General features: G+C 36.8%; 1 protein-coding gene and 1 long non-coding RNA gene across 3 annotated transcripts in view; both read right to left on the reverse strand.

Annotated features, from left to right (window-relative positions):
• Positions 1-27,528, reverse strand: part of LOC149540405 (uncharacterized) — a 45,556-nt gene that overhangs the window by 17,429 nt on the left and 599 nt on the right. Inside the window, exon 2 of one of the 2 annotated variants that reach the window (XM_089801508.1) lies at positions 3,305-3,351. In XM_089801508.1, coding sequence (XP_089657634.1) covers positions 3,305-3,351 — 47 coding nt within the window. Of the gene's footprint in view, positions 1-3,304; positions 3,355-27,528 lie in introns of both variants that reach the window. The other variant, XM_089801507.1, reaches the window with a different exon arrangement.
• On the reverse strand, positions 4,931-27,528 carry LOC149540406 (uncharacterized). Its single transcript, XR_016356394.1, has 2 exons — positions 27,258-27,528; positions 4,931-5,262 (listed from the first exon to the last, which is right to left on the reverse strand). It is a non-coding gene; the product is annotated as an uncharacterized LOC149540406 (long non-coding RNA).

The following is a 27,528-nucleotide window of genomic DNA, read 5'->3' on the forward strand; positions in this document are numbered from 1 at the left end:
TATTGAGTGAGGACATCTATTTTGGATGTAAACTGCAGTATTAGAAGCTTTAACTCAGAAAGAGGTGTGAAGGTTTTGATCATGCATCATAGCTCTGGCAAATTCAATAATAGATCTATTTTTGCTTTTTGCAACTCCATTTTGTTGAGGATTATATGGTACAGAAAACTCCCTCTTAATCCCAACAGAGATGCAAAAATCTTTAAAATTTTCTGAAATGCATTCACCCCCATTTTTTGATCTTAATATTTTGATTTTTTTTCCAGTTTGGTTTTCAACTAGTGCTTTAAATTCTTTGAATTTGGATAACACTTTGGTTGATTCTTTAAGTTTAAGAAAGTAGATCCAAGTTTTCATAGAAAAATCATCTATAAAGATTACGTAGTATAGACATCCGCTTAGAGAAGGTATTGACATAGGACCACATAAGTCAATATGAATAAGTTCAAGTATAGACTTGGATTTGTGTTCACTTTTGGGAAATGACCTTTTTGTATTTTTACCTAAGGAACATCCTTTGCAAATACCAGAATGATCAAGTTTTAAACTAGGTAATCCTGGTACTATTTTTCCTATGGATGATAAAGCATGAAAATGAAGATGGCCTAGTCTTCTATGCCAGATTTGGTTAGTGTTTGAGATTTCATGATTTAGAGCTAGATTTTGATGGTTTCAAAGTTTGTACAAACTTTCATCTCTAAATCCGATGGATATAGCATTCTTAATGTTGGAGTTCTTTGGCCAGGATAGTACTTTATCTTCTTAGAATGTGATTTGATATCCTTAGTCTGCAAGGGCCGAGATAGAGACCAAATTTCTTTTTATGCCAAATACAAACAAACCATTCTTTAGTTGAAGAGTGATACTTGTGTTTAGTTGAATTGAACATGACCCAACACCTTTTACCAGATGTGTAGAATTATCCCCAATAGTTACTTCTTCAGAGGAGTATCCTCCAAAGCTTTCGAGTTTATCTCTCAAAACCTGTGATATGACGAGATGCTCCACTATCTATTATCCATGTATTTTTGTTGGAGTTTAGTTCACTTGAGAGTGCTAAGTAGAATGCAAAGTTTTCATCCTTTTCATCTTTAACTTCTGCTAGTGTTGCTTGAATTTTCTTCCGTTCTGGATAGAAGTTATGAGTATGGCCAAATTTGTCACATTTGAAGCATTGTACTTTTGGCCAATCTCTTTTCTTGTATGTTTTGTTGAATTCCTTTCCTTTTCATTTAAATTTAACTTTCTTTCCTTTATTGTTTGTATTGACTTGGAGGGCTTGAATATCTCCCTCTTGATTTAAACCGATTCCTCTTGAAATTAATCTTGACTCTTCTTGGGTACATTTATTTTTAAGTTGCTCAAATTTAGAAAGTTCAGGTTGAGAGCTTAGTCCACGAATAAAAGTTTCCTTAGATAAAGGTAGTCCTTTTAATGCTATAACACAAAGTTCTTTGTCATCTACTTGACTTCCAGCAGTACCAAGTTGATCTTTTAATTCTGAGATTCTTAAGAAATAAGATGTAATAGACTCTCCATTGTTCATTTTGATGTATAGTAATTGTTGCTTCAATGTCAACAATCTATTGGTATTATTAATTTCGAATGTATTCTTACTAGTTGTGAACATCTCATTAGCTGTTTTTAGGCTTGATATTGAAGGAAGAATGTGATCTTTGACTGAATCTATAATGATTTTCATAGCTTTGTTATTATGTCTCTTCCAGGTTGTTTTGTCTAGATCATTCTCTGGCATGGACTTATCTTCCTCTATGTATCCTTCTAATTCTATTTCTCAAAAAATGATCATTACTTGTATTTTCCATGATGCAAAATTGGAGGGCCCCTCAAGTCTGTCTTCTAGTCTTACGTGATTCACCATAGTCTTAGATTGGAGATAGTTTAATAGATTTAATAGATTTAAATCTATATGGGACTGACTGAAATTCTCTATCAATGTGGCTCTGATACCATGTGAAAGTTTATGGATACCTGATAGAGAGAAAATGTATATTGAATTTTCCTTTTCTGATATATTAAAACTGAGTTCTAATTACTAATACAAATCAGTTCTGTATAAGTATTCAACCTTGAGTTCTGATTATAAATTTGATTCTTATAAATATCAGTATAACTGAACCTTGTCTGCTGATTACCTTTTAACTATTTGTGGATAGTAAACTGATGTATCTATGAATACAGATATATTCTAATAATAAGGTTGCAGATTTCCGCTGGAGAATATTATATATGAGAATGCAGATTGTTACTGGAGAATACTATATTTCACTTGTTATTGATATGTATCTCAGCGGCAAGTCTGCTTGTATTTATATGAGTCTATGTCCCTACGTGGACTGACTAATCTCCATACTATCGTTAGTTTATATGAAATATACATCATGCCCGATATATAAGTTTTGATATTATATATATACAAATATTATATTATATTGATCTCTTAAATAATATCAAAACTTATATATCAGACATGATGTATATTTCATATAAACTAACGATTGTATGGAGATTAGTCATATAAAAACTGCTGAGGTATATATATAAGCATATTAAGTATATGAAATAATATCAGAAGTACATAGGAATGATAACATATATATATATATATATATATATAAGATAAACACAAAATCATGTACTTAGTTTACTTCACTTCTACTGAAGCTACACTTTAACAATGGTAACCAAGCAAGCTTTCTCATTAAGCATTTCCAAATTATATGAATTTTTCTACAAGTCCAATTAATCTCATGAAACAGAAAGCTCATAAAAAAGGACGGAAACTGCAGCTAAAAAGCAATAACACAAATATAGCCCTGTAAAGACCAACTAGCTAAAGCATCAATCTACACAAATTTGTGGACTGACAACATGACCAATAATTCAAATGAATTATATGGATAGTATTCTTCTCTACAGTGTATACATTGTAAGGTAATATAAAACTTATTTTAAAAGTTTGGAATATCTATTTAAATTCAAGAATTTAACTTGACAATGCAATTCCTAGTGCAACAAAACAAATCCTTTCATTTGAGCTAAGAATAGGAGAAAATTTCCATCAAACTCCATCCCAAGGGAGTAAAATGTGACAGCCAAAACTGTAAACAATATGAGGACATTGAAATTTATCCAGCTAGGACAAACAGTTACTGAAACTTCATGTGGAATAGAAAGACAAACACAAAATGTTCTGCAGTTTTATCTGAGAGAAAACTTCCTTGTACTCTTTTCTTTTCCAAATCCAAAATTTGAGTTTAGATACTTAAATAAGAGAACTTACTATACGTTTTCTGAACTCGATACCTGCAATTACAAAAGGTGTAACTCCTGCTGCAAGAAGAAACACCTTTCAAATTTCAAAACATTTCTCTTATGAATTTCATATAATACAGATTAATTTTGCAATTGTAGAAAAAACTAGATCAGTCGCAAATTAGGAAAAGTATAACTGCTGATTATGTGACATAAGTGATTTCTCCTATCATCCTGAATTACAAAAAAATAATTGAATGGGAAAGGATAATAATACATGTGCCATGGGAGAGTAGAAATTGTAATGAAACTGTATTGATGAGAAAAAATAGATCTATCATACCTTGGTCTAACATGTGGCTGTCTGATGATTGAATTTATGATACAAAAACATTCATGGTCTTGACAAAATTCAACTCTGCTCCAAAGATTTACTATATGTGAAAGGAAATAGCACTGCTAAACATTATATTACTTTTGACCTTGGCTTGCTGTCCTACATTGAAGAGCTTCTGCAGTTGCTTATTAGTCTTGATTAGTTGCCTTTAATTATGTTTTCAAGCTGTTGTCAATATTTGTCTCAGCAACAGTTAAAGATTATTGCTTAATTATATTGTCAACTCGAAAGTAGTCTATCCTCAATCATTGGTGTTCTGAAAATATTGAGCTGAGAATATTTCTGAATGGGATCAATATATTTCAAAGCTCAGACACCAAAGACACCCTAGAAACTTTCCCTATTTAGTATTTACCCTAGCCTCTGCACACAATTTTGGGGCATAGGAAGTCAAGATGGTATATGGTTGAGCAGTTTGACAGAACTCTGAATGATTTTGTGTGAATCTTGTAGATAATCTTTAGATTACAATTGTTTTCCAATCAACAAGGTCAGGTCCCTTAGTCTGCCAAATTTCAACTTCCAGGCCAACCTTCCCCCAATTGAAAGAAATTGGTAGTTCTGTTCAAAAATTTTACCTATTAAGAATATAAAGGAAAAAGAAAGAAAACAAACCTGGGCTAATTTTCACTCCATCCGAGAAATTGTCCTGTTGAATCCTCTCTTTGAGCTGATCATTTGATGCAACTACAGGAGCCCTTTCTGGTTAACCTAGCCCATTTTTTTGTTCTTCGAACCACACTAACCAAGGTGTTCACTATGGTTGGTTATCACAAATCCCAGGACCAACCAAACCTTTCTTTAGAATCAATGCTTGATCAAGTCCTCCAATTTTAGTCTGATATGGAACTACATATAGTGAAGCTAGACATGATTGGTGATATGGACAATCGATTAGGCATCGTTATTACCTCGTTCACAACCATCACTAAAAAGATAAACATTTCACATCCAAAGTTGCATGGACACGGATTGATTTAAGCATTTTTAAGATATCTAATATGGATGTGGCTGGATTGACATTCATAAAAAGCACTACAAAATTCTCCATAGTTACACCACCCTAGGCAATAGGGGGAACAAAGGGGCCTCAATTTTAGGATGGTGGTGGAGGGGTATTTACTATGCATGTGGTACTTAAAATGCTAGTTATGAAAATATGTATAACAATATAAGACATAAAGATGTAAAACAATAAAATAGTAAATAAGAATTATTAAATACTTGAACTGAACAATAAAATTTTAAATAGTCGAATCAGCAAATGGAAGAGTTATATTATATAATAGATATCAAAATTATGAATATCTAATCATAAAGATGATTACATTGAGTAGCATGATATCAAAACAAGTACAAACTACAAAATCAAAATGCCAAAATGTAGTGAAAGAGGCCTCTAATCATCCCTTGGAAGGTCGGCAAACTCATCGCCATCGAAACTATCAGTCTCTCCAAGGTCAAGAGCTGCAAAAGGAACACCAACCAGCCCTGCACTCGAAGCATCCTCATCCTCATCAATCTGTGATGGCTCCCTTGTCTCTACATCATAGTTGGAAAACTCACCAAAGCTAAAAACTCGCAAAGGCCTGAAAAATAAATTAAGGAAAACTCATCCAGTTTTTGGCAAAAACTCGGAAACTTCAAAAATCGCTTAAATTTAACTAGATGTGCATATTTTTGACAAAATGTTATGAGAATATGCATCCAATGAGTCAATAAATGAGAGCACAAAAGAAACAAGCTTAGTCTAGATATATTTAAACACAAAGTGGGTACAAAATTGCATTCTCATGAGGAATGTTGATGGCTGGAAAAAAAATAGTAAAGAATTTATGTAAAACTAAAAGTGAATACATCCTTCCAATTACATCTTTTGCTTCTCAGCTCTAGTAAATGCTAAGGGAGAGGTAGAACTAGGGGGTCTAGTCCTAGAAGTCTGCACTAGGCATGACTGCGCCTTCTCACATAGTATGTCTGACTCAATCTATGGCTTGTCCTCCATCATGTATGAAGCTCTGCCTCTAGCTTCTCCTGGCACTAGCAATGACTACTCAATCAATTCAATGTCATCTAGTGTGAAACCAAATCGACCCCCCTCCTCTTTAGCCTGCCTTTCCAAATCATTGATGTCATCCTCTTCAAAAACCTGGATTCAAATCTAACTCAAATCTGCTTCAAATCGTAGAAATCATTTTGCAAGTGTTTGGAAGACTATTTCCCCCTCAACAAAATAAAAGTGAAGAAATAAGAAATGAAATTAACTTGGGCCCTTTTTTCCTTTAACTACTATTATAAGACTATGACTGAGTTCTTAATTAAAGCTCACTGAGTTTTTGCCAAAAATTTGGCACGTGTTTGGTGCCAGTAAAAGTCATAAAAACTCACCAAGCCAAAAAAACTTGGTCAGTATTTGCAACTCGAAGAGTACTCTGCCTGTAGTGCATCTATGCTCTGCATCCCATCATGTTGTTTGGCTCACCTTGTACAGATGGGTTCTATGGTCAGTGAAACACAAGACACTATGTGCAACCACAAGCTTCTCTGCTCTCTGAGTGGTAAGTTTGTTCCTCTTCAAAGAGTGGATGAAACCTAAGTCATAGGGTTCAGCAAATTTGATGGATCAAATTCAAAATCCATCGAATTTTTGAACACCAAAAAGAAATCCCTTGAAATTTGTACAACAATATGGGTTAGGATTTTTTAATTTAAAATGTCTTGTAAAAACACATTCAACCAAGTTATTTGTAGGAAAAAATGCCGCCTCTATTACTGCTGTACTATGGGGTTTTTTTTCATTTGCCAACTATTTTCTAGTTTTTGCAAACATAGATTCACAGATTTTTTCTGCAAACACAGGTTTTCCTTGAAAAAACACCAGCTTTGTTTCAGTGATATTGCAAGATTTTGTGTTTTGCATAAACACACCACTTGACCCTTCTACAAAAATAAATCCTCATTTGTGCCCTCACACTATACGCCCTTTCACGGTAACAAATAATTTAATCTCTTTTTTTTTTATAGGTAATGGGCCAAAACCTTGATTATTTATCATTTATTTAGTATTATTTGTTGATATTAATTAATATTATGTGTGTTAAGCTTGAGTAGATTCAAATCCAAGACCTCCAAATAAGAAGCTCACAACTTGTCGTTGTGTTATAGGCTCTTGCCTAATTTAATCTCATTTTTATGTGTCGAAATGTAATTGTTTATTTTTACAAGTTATGAATTAAGTAATTTACTACTCAAATTACTAAAATATAATTTATTCAAATTATTAAGTAAAATAAAAAGTTAACTATACAATACTTTTATTTTCTCCAAATAATTATTTTTAATAGAGATTTTAATCTTATAATCAACTGCATATGATATTTCAGTTTTGCAAGACAAGTAGAAGGGTTTCGTTTTGTTTTTTCGTGTTTTCATGTTTTGTAACTTTGTTCTTTTTTCTTTATTTTGGTAGATAGTAAAATAATTAACATTGTTTCAACCATAGTTCAAAATAGCGCCGATATATTAGTTTCTCGCGAGAAGTTTGGAGTGGTGAAAAAATGCAAGTTTTCGCACCAAAAACTCAGTCGAGAAGTTGGCGATATACCGTCAAGAAGTTGAAAAAATCTCACAAGCAGCCCAACATGATAACATTTAGTGGCCCATTTTAAAATTTGCAGCCTTTGGAGGAGAGGAGAAGGGTTTGGTGGAGAGAATTAGTCATTGGAAGCCTTGTAGATTTATTGCAAGTGGATTTGAAGTGGATTCAAAGAGATTTTTGAAGAAAATACCGATTCAAAAGAGGGTGGTTTTGCACCGAGATTGGATGACACTCAAGAGGAGGGCAGTGACAGTGAGGACACTTAGGACACTTAGAGTGAGGATATAGAAAATGAGGAGTCATTGTTAGTGCCAACACCAGTTACATCTAGGATGGATATTGAGACACAACTACAACCACAACCACAACCACAATGGACTACTTGGGGTAGACCCCTTCCCACTCCCATAGTTTTTACTAGAGCTACTGGGAAGGGGAAGATGAAGATGTAGACTAATTTTATATTGTACTTGACATTTGTATTTGTTTATATTTTTATAATGTGCTGGTTAACAGTTTGTCTTCCTTAATTTCTTGGTTTGTACCGTGACTCTCAATGTGCCTAATATTGATGGAAAACAAAACAATTAACGATAGAATGGGTCAGTGTAGTGATCTTTCAAAGACCTCTGAATTGAAAGGTATAGCTCCCTTATAGTGCAAAGATTTGCAATGAATTTGTTTATAGATTTTGGGGTCTGCTCTTAACCGGAGAGCAAAAGAGGTATGACCAAATTGCCTAACACTTCAAACAATCTAGGCATTTCTAGATTTTGTCTCACAACTTCTGCAGGTACGAATGTGTGTGTTACATCCCAATTTTTAACCTAATTTAACATATAGTTGTTGAGGTTCACATGAAGTTAGTTGACGTTTAAATTGGTTATAATCCTGTGAAATGATAAGATGTTCAATCGTTATAATTATTTATCACAAATTCATGAAATTGAATGGGCGGTTAGCCATTATGATTATTTATAACTTGTTTAATTATGGAAAATTTCCTTGCAGGAAGCACGTCGAAAGGGTGGAAGCATTGTCAGAAAAGAATTAGGCACAGGAGCATCACCATCACTGGGTAAATGGGTTGAAGACCTAGCGACTTGAAACAGGATACATCTGTGGGACCCACATGAGCTATTTAAATAAATAATTTGAGAAACATAAATAATTGGGTTAAAATATAAAACATACCTCAAAGGATTTAATATGATCTTTCACCTTATTATTATACTAGATATATCTATATACGTACATATAGATATAAAAATGAGATGACACCATTATATTATAATAATATAATAAAATGATGTCACCACATTAATATATTTACATATACGTATGTAAATATAAATTATAACAATAATCGAATTATAACCTTCCAACTCTCTTTCCATTCTTTTATTCTTTCCTTGTTTATAATCGATTTAATACTTGGAAATTTGAATCGAATATAATCTTTTGTAACCGGTGGGAGCCAACGAGTCATGTTGCTCTCCATTTAAGGAAGCCATAAGGGAGAGTCAGGATCCCTTCTTCCTTGGTGCCGAATTCTTCCCACCTTTGTACATTCAGATTTTCCTTGTTTCTTTTACCAACTCATCCTTGCATTGATACAATTGTAATCTGCCTTTGATACGTCTTACAATCTACCATTAAAACGTCTTACAATCTGCCATTGATACGTCTGCTATTGCCATTGATATATCTTACCATACACCATTGATACATCCGCTATTACCATTGTTTAAAAACCTTGTTCAAATTGTGTGACTTCAATTTCAATTGATTCTGGCTAGGATACTGCGGTTAAGTGTTGAATAAGTCAAGAGGGAGCTAGTCGGTTTGCAAGTTCTCCAATGGATACATAACAGATGAGTTACCCTTCTATATTTTTGAATGCATATTCTCCTGTAGCCTACTAAGCTTAGGAGTCTCTTTCTTTAAAATGTGACAATATGCAAGTCTCTTTCTTTAAAAGAGGTGCAGATACAAAATCATTTAGCAAGATCCAGATACCCGACTTTTATAAGTTTCAAACATCGTCTTTTCCATGTTATCAACCACAATCGTGAGAAATATTTATACTGGGAACCAGCGTTCAAGACATGTTGTTGAACTTTCAGCAAAAATTCCATCCGTTTTACAAAATATATATATCAGGTTATGTGATTAACCCAACACCAAACATTGCAATGAAACTTCTACAAAATTTGCTACAGCAATTCCGATTTATGTAGCAGTAAGCTACAGTATTTATCAGGAGAATATCTTATTTGATATCTGGTCTAATATTACAAAATTAATTCTCTTTAAAATAGATTAGATCATGGCAACCGAAAGCCAAGTAACCATAATATGAATCCATAAATCTTTATGCCAATGGAGATAGAGTTAAACAATAATTTCTGCATATTTCACTCAAATCACAGATTGAGATAACTAGAATACATGTATATAACAATCATGAATTAGTTGAGAATCAACAGACAGAGCCGACTGCTCTGAGATCCGAGCATCTAGAATTTATCGGTTGTATAGCCATGGATAAGGTGAAGAGGTGGAATGAATCTGCAAGAAAGCAAAAGAGAAAATCAGACATGATTAAATAAATTAAATTAAACATACTTAATAGCTCATGCATGACCCTGTTATTGTGACTCTTGTTGTCAAGTTGAGTGATATGGTTAAATACCAAGACGCTCAGTAGATGACAGATGTTCCAAGTCCAATTCCAGGTAGGGAGGGCCTTTCTCGTTGGAGATTGTGTGGGGAATAAGTTAAGGTCCAAGGTTGAGTGGTTAAGCCCCTGACAATGTTTCACCTCTTCTAAGTTGTCAAACGTACAACGGACAAAGATAAGTTATACATTCAATTGGTTACCGGAAACAGGTATTTTACTTTTATGATGTATATGCAAGACTAAGGTAAGATTAATTGAGTTATATCATCGTTACAATCATTTTACATTTAGTTGCGAGAGATAGGTTTATCTAGTGGATTGTTATCTTCAATTATATGAATAAAAAAAATATGAGCATATCTTCTAATCATAAGTTATTGCCACAATTGAGCAATCGGAAGGAAAGGAATGATACAGTGGTATCTGAAGCCCTAATTGATTCAGTGGTATCTAGAGCCCTAAATGATACAGTGGTAACTAAAGCCCTAATTGATTCAGTGGTATCTGGAGCCCTAAATGATACAGTGGTATCTAAAGCCCTAATTGATTTAGTGGTATCTGAAGCCCTAATTAATACAGTGGTATTTGATGCCCTAAATGATCCAATGGTAATCGATGCCCTAATTGATATAGTGGTATCTGATGCCCTAACTGACACAATGGTGTTTAATGGTAATAGTCATTTGATTCCGATATAGCGATATTGAATGGTAGTTGTTATTTGATATTGTTATAGTGGTATTTGTGGACTAACCTAAGTGGTTGCAGAAGCATCCCTACAATGATTTCTTGGTTCAAATTCCATGGTATGTGGATTTTAATTTATATAGTAAATTCATTGATGGTGTTTTAAGTTCTTGGTTAAGAAATTTTGTTTAACTGATTTTCATCGTCAATCTCTTTCATATGAACGAAATTGATTTAATTGTCTTCCTATGAAAATAAAGTAATAATTGTATTTCTTTGAGTATGTTAGTTGTTAATTAACACCTGGGAAAACTAGTTGTTACGATGAGTCACAATTGATCCCATCTAACACCTAAAATGCAATCTATTCTACCTTTTAATACAAGATTGCAACAATGCAAGACTATCTACCACTGCATGAGTGGAGAAAGAATGATTAACTTGACAATGCTCGGATTGCTCAAGTAACTAAGATTTAACAATACCCAAATTGCTTCCTACTCAATTGCTTTCATTAACCATGTCCTAAACTTCTCGTACAACAATGAAATGCATATGACCTATCGTGTACAGAACAGGGGAAAAAGATAATATTGTAGTGAATAAAGTAAAGCTTACAATCTACTGAAATGAAAGAAACAAGACCAAGTTTATTGCAATCTTTTTGTTTTCATTTACAGCATATTTTGTCCCAAGTACCATAGATAAACTAATGAACAGCAAAATTACAATATAGACTCAGAGTCTCACACAGTAGTCCCAGCTGCAAGGGCTTGCCCACAAAATAATTTTCACGATCTTATTAACTTCTCAAAAAGTTACCTTTATAGAACTCTTCGGGATGGCCACTTACATCTGATGATTTCATCACAAAGAATCTTTGAACATATGGACACTAAAACTAGGATTTGACTAAGTCATCATCTGTTACAGAATTTAGCCTATGAGGAGAATGCCAAAAATGGCTACAGTATTAGATTTTAAGAAAGAGAAGAGGTGACACTTATCAAAAAGAGTGTCAAAGCATCAATTTTCTTTGGAGTCACGGCCTTGGGTCTGTATGCTCTCATTGCTTCAGTTACATTGTTCAATTCGTCAACACCTGGGATGATAATGTTATCAGCTCGAATCATCCAGTAATCATGCATCTTTGTCAACTCCTTGACTCTGGCGATCTTTGATTGGAGCTTTTCTGATGCACGCTTTAGAATGGAGTCTGCTGCTGAAAACACCTAGATCTTTGACATCTGGAAGTTGGATGGGTCGGTGGCTTCCCCCACAAATGCTAGAAATTTGGCTTTCATCCGCTCAATGTCAACCAATTTACCATTACTGGCGACATGATTCAATATGCAGCACTTTTAGATATTCAAATATCTTTTCCATGACTTTTGCACTAACTCATTTATGTCCTCAAGGTCATTTGTAGATCTTAATGAGCTCTCAACCATGAATTCCAATGATTGCTTCCAATGAAGCAATGGTTCTTGCCCTGTTTTGAGAATCCCATGGGTTATAGCAACGTTAGTTTTCATATCAATTACCTCTTGCAATAGGGCCAATTGCTCTGTCGAATTCTCTGATGCCTTATGTATTATAGTTTGATGACTGGATACTGCTTCTCTCAATTTGTCAGTGTCTAACAGTAGGTTTCCAAGGTTCTCAATGAGAGAGGGATCTTGGACCTTAATTTGATCAATGCATGCACGGCCAACTTGACCGAATTGCCTCTCCTATTGTAGCTTCAATAGCAAATTTTTATTCTCCTCTGCACTAGGGTCAAATGTACTTGTAGAGGTGCTTTGAAGTGCAGCTCTGATGTAATCCATCAGTTCCTTATTCAAGGCCTTGAGTACCTCTTTCTTTGCCCTTAACTCTTCTAGTCTATCTTCAATCTTCTCATTCATTGATTTCCATATGTTAACCATGGAATCATGTATAGGAATACCAAGGTCAACAATTCTAATCTCGAAATCATCAACAGTCAGCTCATGAAACTTACCCTCTTTTTGAGGTTCTGCGATCTCCATCAGCATATGACCAATAGAAGAATCAGTGGTCAATGTTGCTATAGTCTTCTACTTCTTTGTCTTCCTTGATTGTGGTTGAGACAAAGTTGCTTGCATGATGAGGTCCTTGAAAGGGACAGCTTCCTCACACCTTCTCTTCTTTCGATCAATGGTTTCTTCCAACCATGATTCAATTGATAGGACATTGATTGCCAACTGTAGGGTTGTAGGATTGAAGAGCTTCCTCACCACTAGGGGTGTTACCTTGCTCTGAGTAGTGTTGATGTGAGTTTTGTATCACTTACATAACATATTAGGATTTGACTGTTCGATATGGGATATCAAACATGCAACTCCTCTCTTGAAAAGTTATTGCTCATGGGACATGGTATAACTCCAATGTTCCTTACACTGTCGGATACTCGCTCAGTTTTATCGATGTGATTTGTTGGTAATCACGTAGGCGGCCTTATGCTATTCTTTTGAGGATGACTTGGACTTTGGTGGGATGAAGGTGATGGTGGCTCAATTTGTGAAATGTGCAGAGGCAGATAATGTTGATGGTGGCGATGATGGAGGATGTGTCTGCCAATGGTGATGTTGATGGGAAAGCGATGGTGGTGGAAGGTGAATGGATGTGTTCTAATACTCGACCTACTCCTCTAACTTCTTTCCCTAAACTTCGACTACCCAGCTACTCACTATTCTACTCCTACTCCTATGAATGGAAGGTTAGCAAAAGGACGGGGATCGAACCTAATAAGAGCTGACTAGCGGCCTCACTTCCACAGGGGCAATGATTCAAAGGAATAATAAACTAGTTTACTACACAAAGCTTCCCAACCAGCCGCTAGGATGCTAGTGGTCTAGTATTGATCCCTATCAAACATTTACCAATGCTACCATAACACTATCCATCTACTTTACTCTCACTTAAACAACTTGAAAGGAAATCTAACTAAGTGGAAGTAGAAAACATGCAATAACACCCAATGTTCTTAATCAACATGCAAATCGCAACAATGAAAAAGAGAGCAATTTTGGTATTATCTTCACAACAATTTCTCCAACCACTTTACAAATGAGAGCAAGTGGCCTTATATAGGGGCCAAAAATACAACGGACAGTGGAGATCAAAACAAGATCAACGATCCAGATTGGATCCTAAAAACCCTAATTAGGGTTGCCACCCCATCGGCCAATGAGAAGATGCCACCTCATCAATGGACCAATGAAAAAAGTGCAAAAAGTAGCAACCAATGAGAAGTCACCAAAATGGTGGCCAATCAAAAATAGACACTCGTCCTATTCTAGAAGAAAGAGAAATTTGCCACTTGGGCTTACATCAAATGATCTTCTAATATAAATCTTCCCTTCTCTTTCATTTTCTTAGCTAAGGCAATGAACTTAGCTAGCCTTTCGTTAACTTCTTCCATAGGAGGACAAGGTGTGCACTTTGCTCTGAGTTCCACTGACTTTGCCACGTTGCTCGCTACTTGTAGTATCCTTTCGTGATCCTTCTCATATTCCTTCGCAAATCCGATAAAAGCACTAAGAGAGGAAAGGGTGCCCAAATGCTTCTTCTTGATGGCAACCTTTCCCAACTCATCTAACCTCGATCGAAAACTTGTCTCATTGATATCCTCTTTGCCAAGGGGGATTTTCCTTCCTTCAGTCTTTCCTTCATCCGTATCATGTCCACTGTACCGATATTGGTGTCGGTTATTCTCTTCATTTTTTAGAAGAAGGGCATTTTGGGCATCATATCCTCTTTGTCTTTCTTAGTCTTGTCCGCTTGGGATTCTTACTTGCACTAACATCCTCCATGCTCGTCGCCCTATTACGGGATGGTAAAGTGGTGGACCAGAAGGCAAGTAGAACCAAGAGAAGCAATCCTAAGACTAGAACGAAAGAAGGATGTCAGCTTAAGGACCCCTTGCAACTCTAGATGATGAAAAATTTGCTTTAACCAATAATCTTACAGCGACTTTTCGGAATTAGGACTTGACCTCAAGAACTTCAAATCCACTTGCAAATCAGAAATTTATCATGTAATTCACCTCCAAATAAAATTACCCAACCTAGGGCAAAAATTGCAACCTCTTGCAAAAATCAGAATTTTATCTCCCACAAATTTCGGCTCCCACAAATTTCGCCCTCCACAAATTTTGGCTCCCACAAATTTTAGCTCCCACAAATTTCGCCCTCCACAAAATTCGCCAAGCAAGAAGAGTGCAGATCTGCTCTTGCAAAATCGCCAAAACCTTGAGAAGAAGTGAAAAGTGAGGAGGAAATGGGAGAGATGCCTCCTCTTATACCCAACTTTCTTACTCCCCCCAAGCTAGCCGACTTGGACCCTAGGAGAAAGAAAAACAAATAATTAATGCAAAATTATGACCCACAATTAAATACTTAGCTAAATATTCATTTTGCTAAAATGAAAATTGCCTTTTAAAATTGCCAATTAGTTCTAAATTGCAAAAGGAAATTAAATGGTGCCTTGGAGATGTTAAATATTTCCATTTAATGAGGATTTAGTAATTAATACGTCATTAAAATTGGATTTTGGCTAACCAAAAGCCATTTTTCAATATTAAATTGCTAATTTCATTAAAGACTAAAAAGTTTTCAAGGCAATTTTAATCTATTAAAGCCAATTTTTTGCAATTTTAATTCAAATCGATTTAGCTAAGCAATTTTAGCATTTTAACACAAATAAAATTATTTCTCTAGAGCTTAAAATCAATTTTGCAATTTGATTTCACCATCACAAAAATTAATTTTCTTCACCAAAAAAAATAATTAAGATTTTCCAAAAGACCAAATTTAACAAAAAAATTCATTTTTTGAAAATTATCGAAATTTATACAATTATATCCAAATTTTCAAAAGAAAATGTCTAAGTACAAAATTCACAATTTTATCCTGCCAAGTTGGAATTAACTTTGAAATTTGTTCGGCCTAAGGATAGAATTGGTGGCTCTAGAAAATCAAGTTGAAACTGGGTGAAAATAAATCTAACCCTCTCCCATTGGCCCGAAAGTGTCCAAGGCTCAAAATTCTCGAAAAATCAAAATTGTTGGACAATCAAACAATTTGCTGAGGCGATCAAAAAAAAGGGGGGTCCCCAAAATTTTGGGGCGATGGTGTGAAAAACTCACAACAAGTAGCAGTGGGGAAAGTAGTTACCTTGGTAACTGAGAGGGCTAGAGTGTCACCTTGCTGAGATGCATCTTGCTCTTGACCATCGAGGGGGTTGCTGTCACCATCAAGGTTGATGACTTGCACAGGAGAGGAAGGCTTAGCCACTGACTTCTCTTGCTCCTTTTCTTTGTTCTTCTCATTATCCTCAACCTTTCCTATGTCCAATAGAGATCTTCCTCCACAAGTTGAAGTAATTTGGACTTTCTTCTCAAGAGGTTGATCTTCGCCTCCACCGATAGATTGGGCTGGACCTATTGACGTTGAGGCAACGACAATTGTGGGTGTAGTTGTAATTGACTGAGCAGTTTCGAAAGCTACTCCTCCAGCAGAGCCTATACTTTCCGTTCTTTTCTTTCTTGCTCTAGTCCATTCCACCCACTTATCTGTCCTTTTGATGATCACACACATTAGGACCTCCATTGTATCGACAATAGGACCTTCAAGCGGAGTTGACACAATGGGAGTCTTCTTAATTTGCTCATAGGATGAGGGATGCATGTAGGAGCCATCATCTGTGAGATTAGAAACATCAACAATGTCATTATACATTTTAAGTTCATCAATTGTTAGCCTGGACCAATACCTTTCCCTGGTTTGGTATTCATCATAGCATCTAGCCCAATAGTCTTCAATATCCAAAACATGTATGTGAGCATATCCAAGCTTTAGATGACCTCTCACAAAGTTCACTAGGTCATATTGAGGCCTTATCACCTCATAATCAACCAGTTTAATCTTGCTCTCAAAACTTTTGACTAGATTCCAGGCATCGGATCTAGAAGCATAGGAGTAAGTTCCAACCACTATTGGGAAGGAAATCCCAGCTATCTTCTTCATATTGAAACACAAAGTGTTCACTTCCAGTATTTGTCGACATAATTCAACAAGAACAACCTTGTCCTCAGGATACCTGGGAAGCCTTTTGGGAAAACCATCAAATACGTCGATCCTAAGGTAGGAGAAGGTTGGAAATTGGATAAAAGAGCATCCAAACTGGCCTATAGCCGAAATAGCTTCAAGTGAAAACCTTCACTCAGGGCAACCTTGCAATTCTTGGCATAGCCTCATTGTGAAGGCATCATTAACTTTCACATACTCTTTGAAGCTCCTCTGCAACTGTAGGTGGGGATAGAACTCATACACCTTCGTATTTTCATCATAGTCTTCGATACTGGGAGGACTCGGCCAGAGGTGATGTGTGGCTAAGGCATATATTAGGTATGAAGACATATAGAACAGTCTAAATGCCTTAGCCGAACCTAGCCAAGAAGCAAGCTCTTCAGATATGATCTTAGCCCAATCAATTTGCAATCCGTCAGCACATATGGCATGCACCAAGGAGAAGTGGTGTTCGATGAAATCTAAGATTTCCTCCGTTCCTTTCAATCTCAACAATAGTGCCAAGATGTCCACAATCTCTTTTTTTAAATTGGTTCCAAAAAGAGTCTTTGGCATTTTACTCTTTTTGGAAAGAGGTGTCTGGAACCAAGTTCTCTGCATGTCTTCTCTTCTTAGAGTCTTCTTTTCGGTGAACATTGACGCAGAGGACGAGAAGTCAATATCATAGTATTGCTCTTTTGCTGGAATGCCAAATGCAGACTGCATTAATGCTTTGTTTTTAGATAGCAGAATGGACTGATCAAGTAGCAATATTTACTTTGTCTCCAAATTGTACCTTTCGATACATTCCTTTACCAGTTTCGGTGCTTGCACGGCCATGGGAATCTAACAGCTTCAGCTAATCTGCTTTCCTTCAATTTCTGGGTTATTGGATGAATTGGCTAAGAGTTGAGCCTTCTATGCAAATAACCTAAATCGTAAAACTTGATCGAGGTATCTGAGAAGCTCCTAAATTCACTTTCCAGACCAATTAGACAATCATACCTTGCTGCTCTGATTGCCATTAACTTACAATTTCATAAAGGGGATAAACTGCTTGATAAATAGTCGTTAGGACAATAGAGAATTATGCTTAAACAGAATTCGATCATATAGATGCAGAAATCCGAACGTTGGCGCCACACAAATGAAGTAAATCGCAACCAACGGCCGTAACGATAGGATTTGTAATAAAATTGATAGTTAATGGCTATTTAAAAACTTTCCACTTCCACCCATATGAGGATTCATAAATCCGATAATCTCATTATTCACTTGAAGTCATCTACTTAAAGCTCATATAGTAGCATGATTAGCCACTTTACCAATTCAGCTGATTTTGACTTTAATGGGAACTCCCCTATTTACTTAGGAATTCGGATCAAGCGCTCACACAACAATTCTTCATATGCGGAGGAGAAAGCATAGTCCTATCTTTCTGCAAGCTTGCTTTCTTCTTTGATTCGGGATCGCAGCACGAGCAATACTCCTTTGATACCTTGGGCACTTTGTTTCTTTGTTTTCTGCACAAGGCTTCTTTGCTTAATTTCACAACCTAACTTGGGGAAGCTGTCGAATGGATTCTCTACATCGAGCATTTGAGCACTTGATTTCTTTTACATCGGGTACGCACCTTTACAACTGACTTCTTCGGAAGCATCTTTCTAGCATCTCCACAGAATCTTTTTATGTTGTTTTCGCATAATTCTTATTTTTCCCAGCTGCTAGGAAAGAAACCTTAGACGTTTCCAAAAGACAGAAAGGCACCATTGAGACCTTTGTTTTCCGAAGAAAGAAACATTTTGATGCCTTTTCCCTTGATTTGGTTGCTTGCCTTATATATCCTCGAAATGAAATGTTGATCATGGATTCATCATCTTAGTGATGCACATCAAGGGCCTAGATGAACTTTTCTACAACACCGCACCTAGATCTACTTAATGCATGAAATCTCTTGAATGGAATGCAGGTTTGCTTAGCTTCGAGAATAGAAAAGAACAAGTTCGTTTCCAGCGAATGGTTAGCTGAAAACATGAAGCTCCGACTCTCTGCACAGAAATGAACTCTGGTTTCGGAATTTTGATTTGAGAGTTTCTAAGCTCTATGCCTTTGCTCCTCTTCGTCTTTTCACCGTAAAATGAGTGGGTGTATATTTGCAGATGTTATCATAATTTTGTTCTTCGAATTCCTGCTCGATGAAGTTCACCAAACAAAGGTGGATAGCTAGTCAGATGGTTTAGGATCCGAAGAAAACATGACTTCTGAGGTAGGAATAGAATCTTGGAAACAAGTAAAGTTCTCTTCTCATCGGGAAGACGCTCAAGCAATATCCCATCCATACCTAGATTACCTAAGACCTTAATGCAGTGGGAAGACAAGAGTCCTACATGGAGGTATAAGGGGAGGTGGAGCAAGGGAAACCCAAAAAAGACACAAACTGAGAGCCTTAGGAAGCTTGATGAGAAGAGAGCCACCTAGGGGCTCTAGACAAACCATTGAACATAATTGCAATGAATACCATCAAACTAGAAGCTCAAAAGGGATAGACTGAAAGTTTGGCAACAACTGGCTCTGACTGGAGACTCGGGCATTGCAAATGCCTAAGAAGGGGCCTAGTATCTCTAGTTTCACACAACTGGAACGACAAACTTAAAGGGGGCAACCACTAAGTTAAGCACACGACAAAAAGGAAAACTAGGCTAAGGAAGCGAGAAACGAAACAAGGAACACAGCAGAAAGGAAAACTTACCTAGACTAAGCTCTAACTGCAGGTGTTACCTACTCTCAATTGTGGATCTGATACAACTTTAGGTCCTGGCCATTGTAGGACAATGGCAGAAACTCTCTAGTAGGATAGGCTAGGATGAAAGAGTTATTTTGATTCATCTGCACAACTTTGAAGGGACCTTTCCAAAGAGAATCAAATTTATGATGCATAGCTTTGGGTTCATGTCTCTTATCCCACAGCAGGACCAGATCATCTGTCATGAATTTTCTTGGCCTTGCTTTCTTGTCAAAGAAGCTCTTTACACGCTTTTGATGTTCTGTAATATGATCAACTAATTTCTCGCATTCCTCTACCAACTTAGTAAGATACATAATCTGCTTTTCCAAATCGTCCTGAAATACTGGGTTCTCAATTACTTGCTGCAACTTGCAAATGGATAGCTCTAACAGCAGGGGAAGACTAGCTTCAACTCCGTATACCAGCTCAAATGGGGAGATGTTGATAGCTTTTTTAGGTGTCACCCTATCCACCCAAAGAGCTTCATATAACTTCTTGTGCCAATCCTTCTTATTCTCAAAGACCAATTTTTTCATAATGTTGATTAAGTTTTTATTGCTCGACTCTGCCTAACCATTCCTTTGGGGAAAGTAGTCTGAAGAATGACTCAGATGGATGTTGTTGTCATAATAGAATTCCACAATTCTGTTGAAGAAAAGTACGTAGCATTATCCATGACTAGCTTTAATGGACACCAAATCTGACAAGGATGCTCTCCTTGATAAATTCACAAACGACTTCAGAGGTGGTTCTCTTGGTAGGCTTTAATTCCACCTGCTTGGTGAAGTAGTCTGTAGCAATTATAATGTATAGATGACCAGCGGAGGAGGGATTAATTGGAGCGATGAAGTTGATTCCCCACTGCTGAAAGGGGCCTTCTATTACTACCGGCTTTAGTAGTAAGGCAGCCAACTGAGGTTTGCTAAAAAACATCTTACATTTGTCACACTGGGCTACCCACTTATAAGCATCTCTGAACATACCAAGCCAATAGTAGCAGTGCCACAAAATTTTATAAGTTGTTACTGTAGAAGAAAAATGCCCACCACAAGCTTCACTATGAAATGCTTGGTATTCATTTATTAGTTGTTACTGTAGAAGAAAAATGCCCACCACAAACTTCACCATCCAACATAGACATCATCTCAAGATCCTGCGACTATTTGTAGTAGATGATCCATGTTAGGTAGAGGCATAATTGTCCTTAAGAGAAGCCCGATTCAAGTTTCTAAAATCAACACAAATTATGATCTTCCCACTCTTTTTCTGGGCAGGGACAATGTTAGCTATCCACATTGAATGGTGTATAGGATAGATGATCCTTGCTTCTAACATCTTATGGATTTCTCTAAAGATGGCGTCTTATATCATTGGGTTGTAGTTGCTTTGCTTTTATCTGAAAGGAACTGCTTTAGGCTTAAGGGGAATCTTATGTTTAAACTCACCATTTTTGAAGGTTTTTAGATCCTCATATCCCCAAGCAAAGACATCTTGGTATTCAGAAAGCAAACCTTTAGCCCTAGTCCTTTCTTCATTTGAGCAATTACTAATCCTCATATCCCCAAGCAAAGACATCTTGGTATTCAGAAAGCAAACCTTTAGCCCTAGCCATTTCTTCATTTGAGCAATTACTACCAATATTAATTATTTTGGGCTTAAACTCGGTACCAATGTTCATTCCCTTAAAATCTCCAGAGGTTCCACCTTTCCTACCTCTTTCTCTTTTGATATATGCATCATTCTATTAAACAACTTTTCTAGAGAGATTAGGTGTCTGGGAAGTTTCTTACCTTTGAGTTGTTCAGCACCAAGCTTCAGATCTTTCTTGCTATCCGGGGAGAACTCTCGGCATGGGCTTTCACTTCCTTCAAAGAACTGGTTAGTGAAAGGCTCAAATCCTTCTAAGAAACATTGAATCTGCCTAACATTGGTGAAAACTTGTCATGATTCAGTATTGTCTAGTATATTAGGTCTAAAGAGGACTTCCACCTTATATTGATTATCTCTTAATTCAAGATGCAGCAGCAGAAGAGAAGAGGAGGCAGCTAACATATCTGCCCTTGGAACAGCTTGTATGGAAAAGGCATCTAAGTCTTCAATTTCCTCCCAAACTCTGTTCTTGTAGTCTTGAAGTCTTGTGTTCTTCACAATATACTGACTTTGGACTTGCTTCACTATGAGTTTTGCATCCCCTAGGGCTTCTAGAATCTTCACACATCTTTGTTTTGTAGCATTAATGCCCAGTAGTAATACTTCATACTCCGCAGTACTATTTGTGTTTTTAAACTACAACTTATAGATAAGTTGTGTTAAATCTCCCTCAAGGGAAATGAGCCCCACACCTGCTCCAAATCCGACAGTTGCATAATTGCCATCAAACTCTAAGGTCCAAACCCTTTGATCATCAAGAAATTTTGATTCTTCCTCCAAAATTTTGAAGTCAGCAAACATCATGTAGTTCCCAAACTCCATTTCTTGATACAAGATTTGGGCTTTGGGATCATCAAATTTCATCACAGTAAATTTAGCTTTCTCCTCAGGTTCTAGCTTGATCTTTTTATTGCCAACAAGGATAATAGCATGAGACCAATCTAGTTTAATTTCCCCTCCCATATCCCTGCAAAAGCTCCTACTTAACAGCATACCATAACTAGCAGGGTTGTCAGCCACAAGGATGGTTAATTTCATTCTCTTCGTTGGGTGTGCGGCTACGACCACTTGGACATCCTTCACTTGACCTAATAGGAGAACTTGTTTTGTATCCATGGAGTAACAATGCCCGAAGGTCTTAGTTAAAAGTAAGCCTAAGGCACGAGCAACAATAGAAGGCATGACATTATCTGAGGCTCCTAAGTCAATTATGCAATTACTCAAATTATGACCATTTACATATAAGGACACATAAAATGGATTGGGTTCCTGGCCAGGAGAGGTAGCTAAGACTGAAGACTCGTCTTCTTTAAATAGCATGGGTAGAACTGGCTCTTCATCAGCAAGGGGAGCATCACTGAAATGAGGTTGCTCATTGCTAATGGTAGTATTGAAGTTAAGATGAGTTTTACCACTAGCTTCACCTTTGCAATAATCTCCTAGTTTTTGCAATTCAGCAGGGTGAGTTTTCAAGTAATCTAAGGGAGAACTTGAATACGAGCATCTTTGCAATATTGGATGATATCAAATGAGGGGTGAGACTTACCACTTTGCTTTGGTTTTTATTATTCTCTCCTCCAAGTAGAGGGGGTAGATGCATTGGCCATGGCTGGTGAAGCAGCAGGAGCATTGTTCCGAACAAGAACTGAGCTTATCAAATTTTTATCCCTTTAACTTCTTAGTGCTACAATCATTTGCACTTCGTCCAAGGTGGCGAAACAATCGCCTCCTATCTTTGAATCTTATTCATACTCCAAAAAAAAAGCTCCAAAGTCGCCAAGTGGAGCAGATTCATCTTCACTTTCGGGATATTCCACTATTAGCTCATTACTTGTGTTGAGTTGCTTGTATCTGTTCATTTCTAGACAAGAGTCACCATCGTGATCTGCACATGCTTTGCTTCTTAGGAGTTGCCTCTGTGGAAAGCTTTCGTTGAGCAAGTGTTAAGTGTAGGGGTGTCCCTTCATGTTGCCCTCTAGATACGTCCTGGTAAGGTTGTTGGAATGAAGGAACTGCCTTACCCATTTGCATTTTCATGGCAATCATCTCATTTGATAACTTTTGCAACGTTGCTTCTCTGTTATTGGTTGTACTAGTAGCAGAATTTATTGAAGTTCTGCTCTGAAACTCTCTCTTCCATTTTTCGGCTGCTACCAAATCATCTTCTAATTCTATCGCCAAAGTCTAAGTAGCTTGGAGATTAGCCACATGTGCTCTTTTGATTTAAAAGCTAATATTTGGAGGCATCAAACTAATGAAGAACATCTTTTGATTATCTACAGTTGGCCTACTTGCAACAAGAATCTGATTGACCAACTTGTTGAACCTTGCGATGAAATCTCTCATAGGGACACTAGGTTCCTTCTTATTTGAGTGAGCTGAGATAACAGAGTATATTCATCTTTTGTACTCTTATAGCGTGCCTCAAATCGATTTCACATGTCGTCCCAAGTTGTAATGCATCCACCGGAAGATGTTGGAACCAATCAGGTGCATTTTCAACTATAATCCCTACGAACATTCTTACCACTACTTCGTGTTGAGGACAAACAAATGTCGTTCCAAGTTATAATGCATCCCATCGGAAGATGTTGGAACCAATCAAGTGCATTTTCAACTATAGTCTCTATGAACATTCTTACTGCTACATCTTCGTGTTGAGGACAAACAATGCTACATGCAGCAAAGAAAGCAGCGATGTGCTCATCAGCAAAGACTTTCCCATCGCCATTGAATTTGGAGAAGTTCTTTCGAGAAGCCCTTGATAAGTTATTGTTAGTAGCAAGTCGTAGGGGACAAATAGCATTACCCCAGGGAACAGCCATTAATGCAGGAAGAATTACTGGTACTAGTTGAAAGGTGATGGCAGTCGGGGCTACGACTCCGTGAAAGATGAGTGTTACCCAATGATCGGATTTGAGTGCAAAAGATAGGAGAGGAAGAGGAATGACTACGTCTCCGGGACACGAGACGGGGTGGCAAAAAAAGAGCTCCATGGATACCTTGAAACATCGGGTCCCTTGAGCAAGCTCTCCCTCTTCTCAAAGGATCTTCTAATATTGGGAAGTCAACTTTCTTTGGTTCTTCAAACACTAGATCAATTTGCCCTTTACCACAAACACTTCCAGTATACTTAGGATCCAAGGTGAACTGATTCTATTCACAACGGGTGTGCTTGTCTCAATCTTCTTTGTTGCAACACACCTTCCCAACACTCAACACTAGCTTCTTCTCTTTCTAATGCAAAGCTAACTCTTCCATACTCATCAAGTGATTTTCGATTTCTCCAAGCAAGTGTATTCAATTGATTTATTATATCTTCTTGTTCGTCTTGGAAGCCAAGGTTGGGCTGAAATACTGGGATTTGACCTTCATGAGGCAACACCATTTTTCCTCATAGGCTAACAAGCATGACTCAACGAATGTGAGTGCCAACAAGGATGGAATCAGAAGTTATTCCAATAAAGCCACAGACAGACTCATGAAAGAAACTCAGATAGCAAGGAACAACCACAAGATTTTATCTTTTGATACTGGGAAAAATGTGAACCAGAGACTCTAAAAAAGTTCCCCAGCAAAGTCACCAAAAATTGTTGGTTAACAGTTTGCCTTCCTTAATTTCCTGGTTTGTACCGTGACTCTCAATGTGCCCAATACTGATGGAAAACAAAACAATTAACGATAGAATGGGTCAATGTAGTGATCTATCAAAGACTCCTGAATTGAAAGTGACAACTCCCTTATAATGCAAAGATTGTAATGTTAAATCTCAGTTACTTGAGCAATCCAGGCATTGTCAAGTTAATCATTCTTCTTCTCTCATGCAGTGGTAGATAGTCTTGCATTGTTGCAATCTTGTATTAAAAGGTAGAATAGATTGCATTTTAGGTGTTAGATGGGATCAATTATGACTCATACTCATTCGTAGCTACGGAAGTTGTGAGTCAAAATCTGAGAACGCTTAGATTGTTTGAAGTGTTAGGTAATCTAGTCATACCTCTTCTGCTATCTGGTTAAGAGCATACCCCAAAATATATAAACAAATTCATTGCAATCTTTGCATTATAAGGGAGTTGCACGTTTCAATTCAAGGGTCTTTGATAGATCACTACACTGACCCTTTCAGTTGTTAACTGTTTTGTTTTCCATCAATATTGAGCACATTGAGAGTCACAGTACAAACCAAGAAATTAGGGATGACAAACAATTAACCAACACAATGACAATTTGTTATTTTTAGTTTGCTTTAGACTTCAGAGTCTTTAACTATGGCTACTAGCCATCAACATTCCACATGAGGATGAGATTTGGTTACTATTGCATTTATATAATATCTAGATTAGTTTGTTTAGTTTGTTTACTCATTTACTGACTCATTAGATGCATCCCCTTATTTAATTTTACAAAAAAATGTATTTGAAATTAAATTTAAATCAATTTTAAAATTTCTGATATTTTCCCAAGAAGTTACCAATTTATCTTTGATATTTGTTGAGAAAAGTTCTTTTTGCCTCACCGAGAACGAGATTTTGAACTATGGTTTAAACTTTTAATATGTTAATATTTAAAATATTATTTATTCAATTTAAATCCCCAGTCCGACAGTGAGTACAATGACAATATCAATCCGTAAGGTGGAGCAAGTGAGGGTACAAAGGGGAAGACCGTACATTTTAAAGCACTCCAAATGCACTGTGGAGGGAATTTTGTGTCCGTATGGCTGGAAGATACAAGATGACCGTACGGTGGGGGGTATGTGGGCATATAGTGGTGGCAAGTAGGTGTGTCATACAGTGGTACTGATGGTTTGGCGCAGCATACAGTGACTTGTGTACAGAGGTTTGATAGAGCCATACAGAGTGTGGCTAGAGCTATGGGAGATGGGAAATGTAAGAACTGTCAGAAATAATGTGAATTACAAATATTTATCAATCACAGAAATACATAGAAAATCCGCCACAATGCACAAAAATATGTTGAACACAATGAGTTGTACTTGCTCCAGAAACAGATATATTTGTAAACAAAGATGGTACTCCAGATGTGCCATAGCTGAGACAAAATAATATAAGAAAAAAATAGGGTGAGGGTTGAATCCCACTGAAAGTAGAATAGCCATGTAGAGAAGATCTTTCACTTTCAAAATGGCGGACAATACTGAACTCCAACAGAATTCACAATGCAATAAAATAATCCAAATCGTGTACATACAACAACCTACAAACTAACTTTATAAAAGGCTCCTGGGAAGCTTCCTAAAGGATTACAAAAGGAACCGACTGGCCAACACACTACAAGAAATAAAACTTGAGATAAATAAATAAATAGTCAAGGCCACACATATAAAATTTATTAAATGATGTTGGGACATCGCAGAGGTAGGTGACATGAGCAATGGGAAAAGATAGGAGTGTTGGACTGGTAATACCCTATGATCCGTACCACAAGTTGGGGATTGAGGTTTGGAAGGGAGACATGTTGGTGAGAGGTAATTCCAACTACAGAGGCTTGTGAAAGAGCAGAATTTGGTAGAAAGGCAAGAAGATGTGGACAAGTCTGATGGCCCAATAGGAGAAGGGAATGAAAAGCAAGGATGGCTGTGAAATTGACCTGAATGGGAAAGTCTGAAATCTCAATAGAAGGATAGAAGAAAGAAGACATGACCAGTTTTTCTAAGTCAGTGCAAGTTTTCAATGACTTTCCTCTGACAATTTACACTGACAGTTTTTTTTGGGAAGTGCTCGTAGACAATTTTGGATCAACGGGAATGCTTATGATAGGACATGGACTTTTTGACCAACAATAGAGCTTATGGAAAATCGGGACATGACAGAAAAATAGAAAATGGAAAATTTATAGTGCCAAATATGAAGAATTTGGCAGAAAAGTGGTGCAGTGATACGTTTGTATAAGCAGCCAGAGTGAGTTAGCATTACAGCATTCCACCATAACAAAACAAAAGTGAAAATTTGATAATATGCATGGTAGAGTTACTAAGGATAAATGGCGCTGATTAGACAATCCTAACAGAAAGCAAGGTACTTGTTCATAACTCGAACAGCACTACTAACACCATACTTTGTAGATACGAAGTTTTAACCAGAAGACTAAGCCGAGGTCTTCAATAGTGAACCCACTTTCTTTTCAGCTTCACGATAGAATAGAAGACACTATTATTAATCACAGGGCTGGCTAGAAAAACATATTAGGTTTGGCTTAATGATGGCATTGTGTCATCTTTCCCAATCCCGGCGATGCTTTTCACTAGCATGCAAATCGTGGCGTCGTATATCTAACCAACTACAGTTAGGACCCCTCTCAGATTTGCAACCTAAGTCTTCCACAGGGACCTGCAAAATG

Source organism: Cupressus sempervirens, chromosome 9 (assembly GCF_028749045.1).
Source record: "Cupressus sempervirens isolate cs-2001-9-10 chromosome 9, ASM2874904v1, whole genome shotgun sequence".
Lineage (NCBI taxonomy): Eukaryota > Viridiplantae > Streptophyta > Pinopsida > Cupressales > Cupressaceae > Cupressus > Cupressus sempervirens.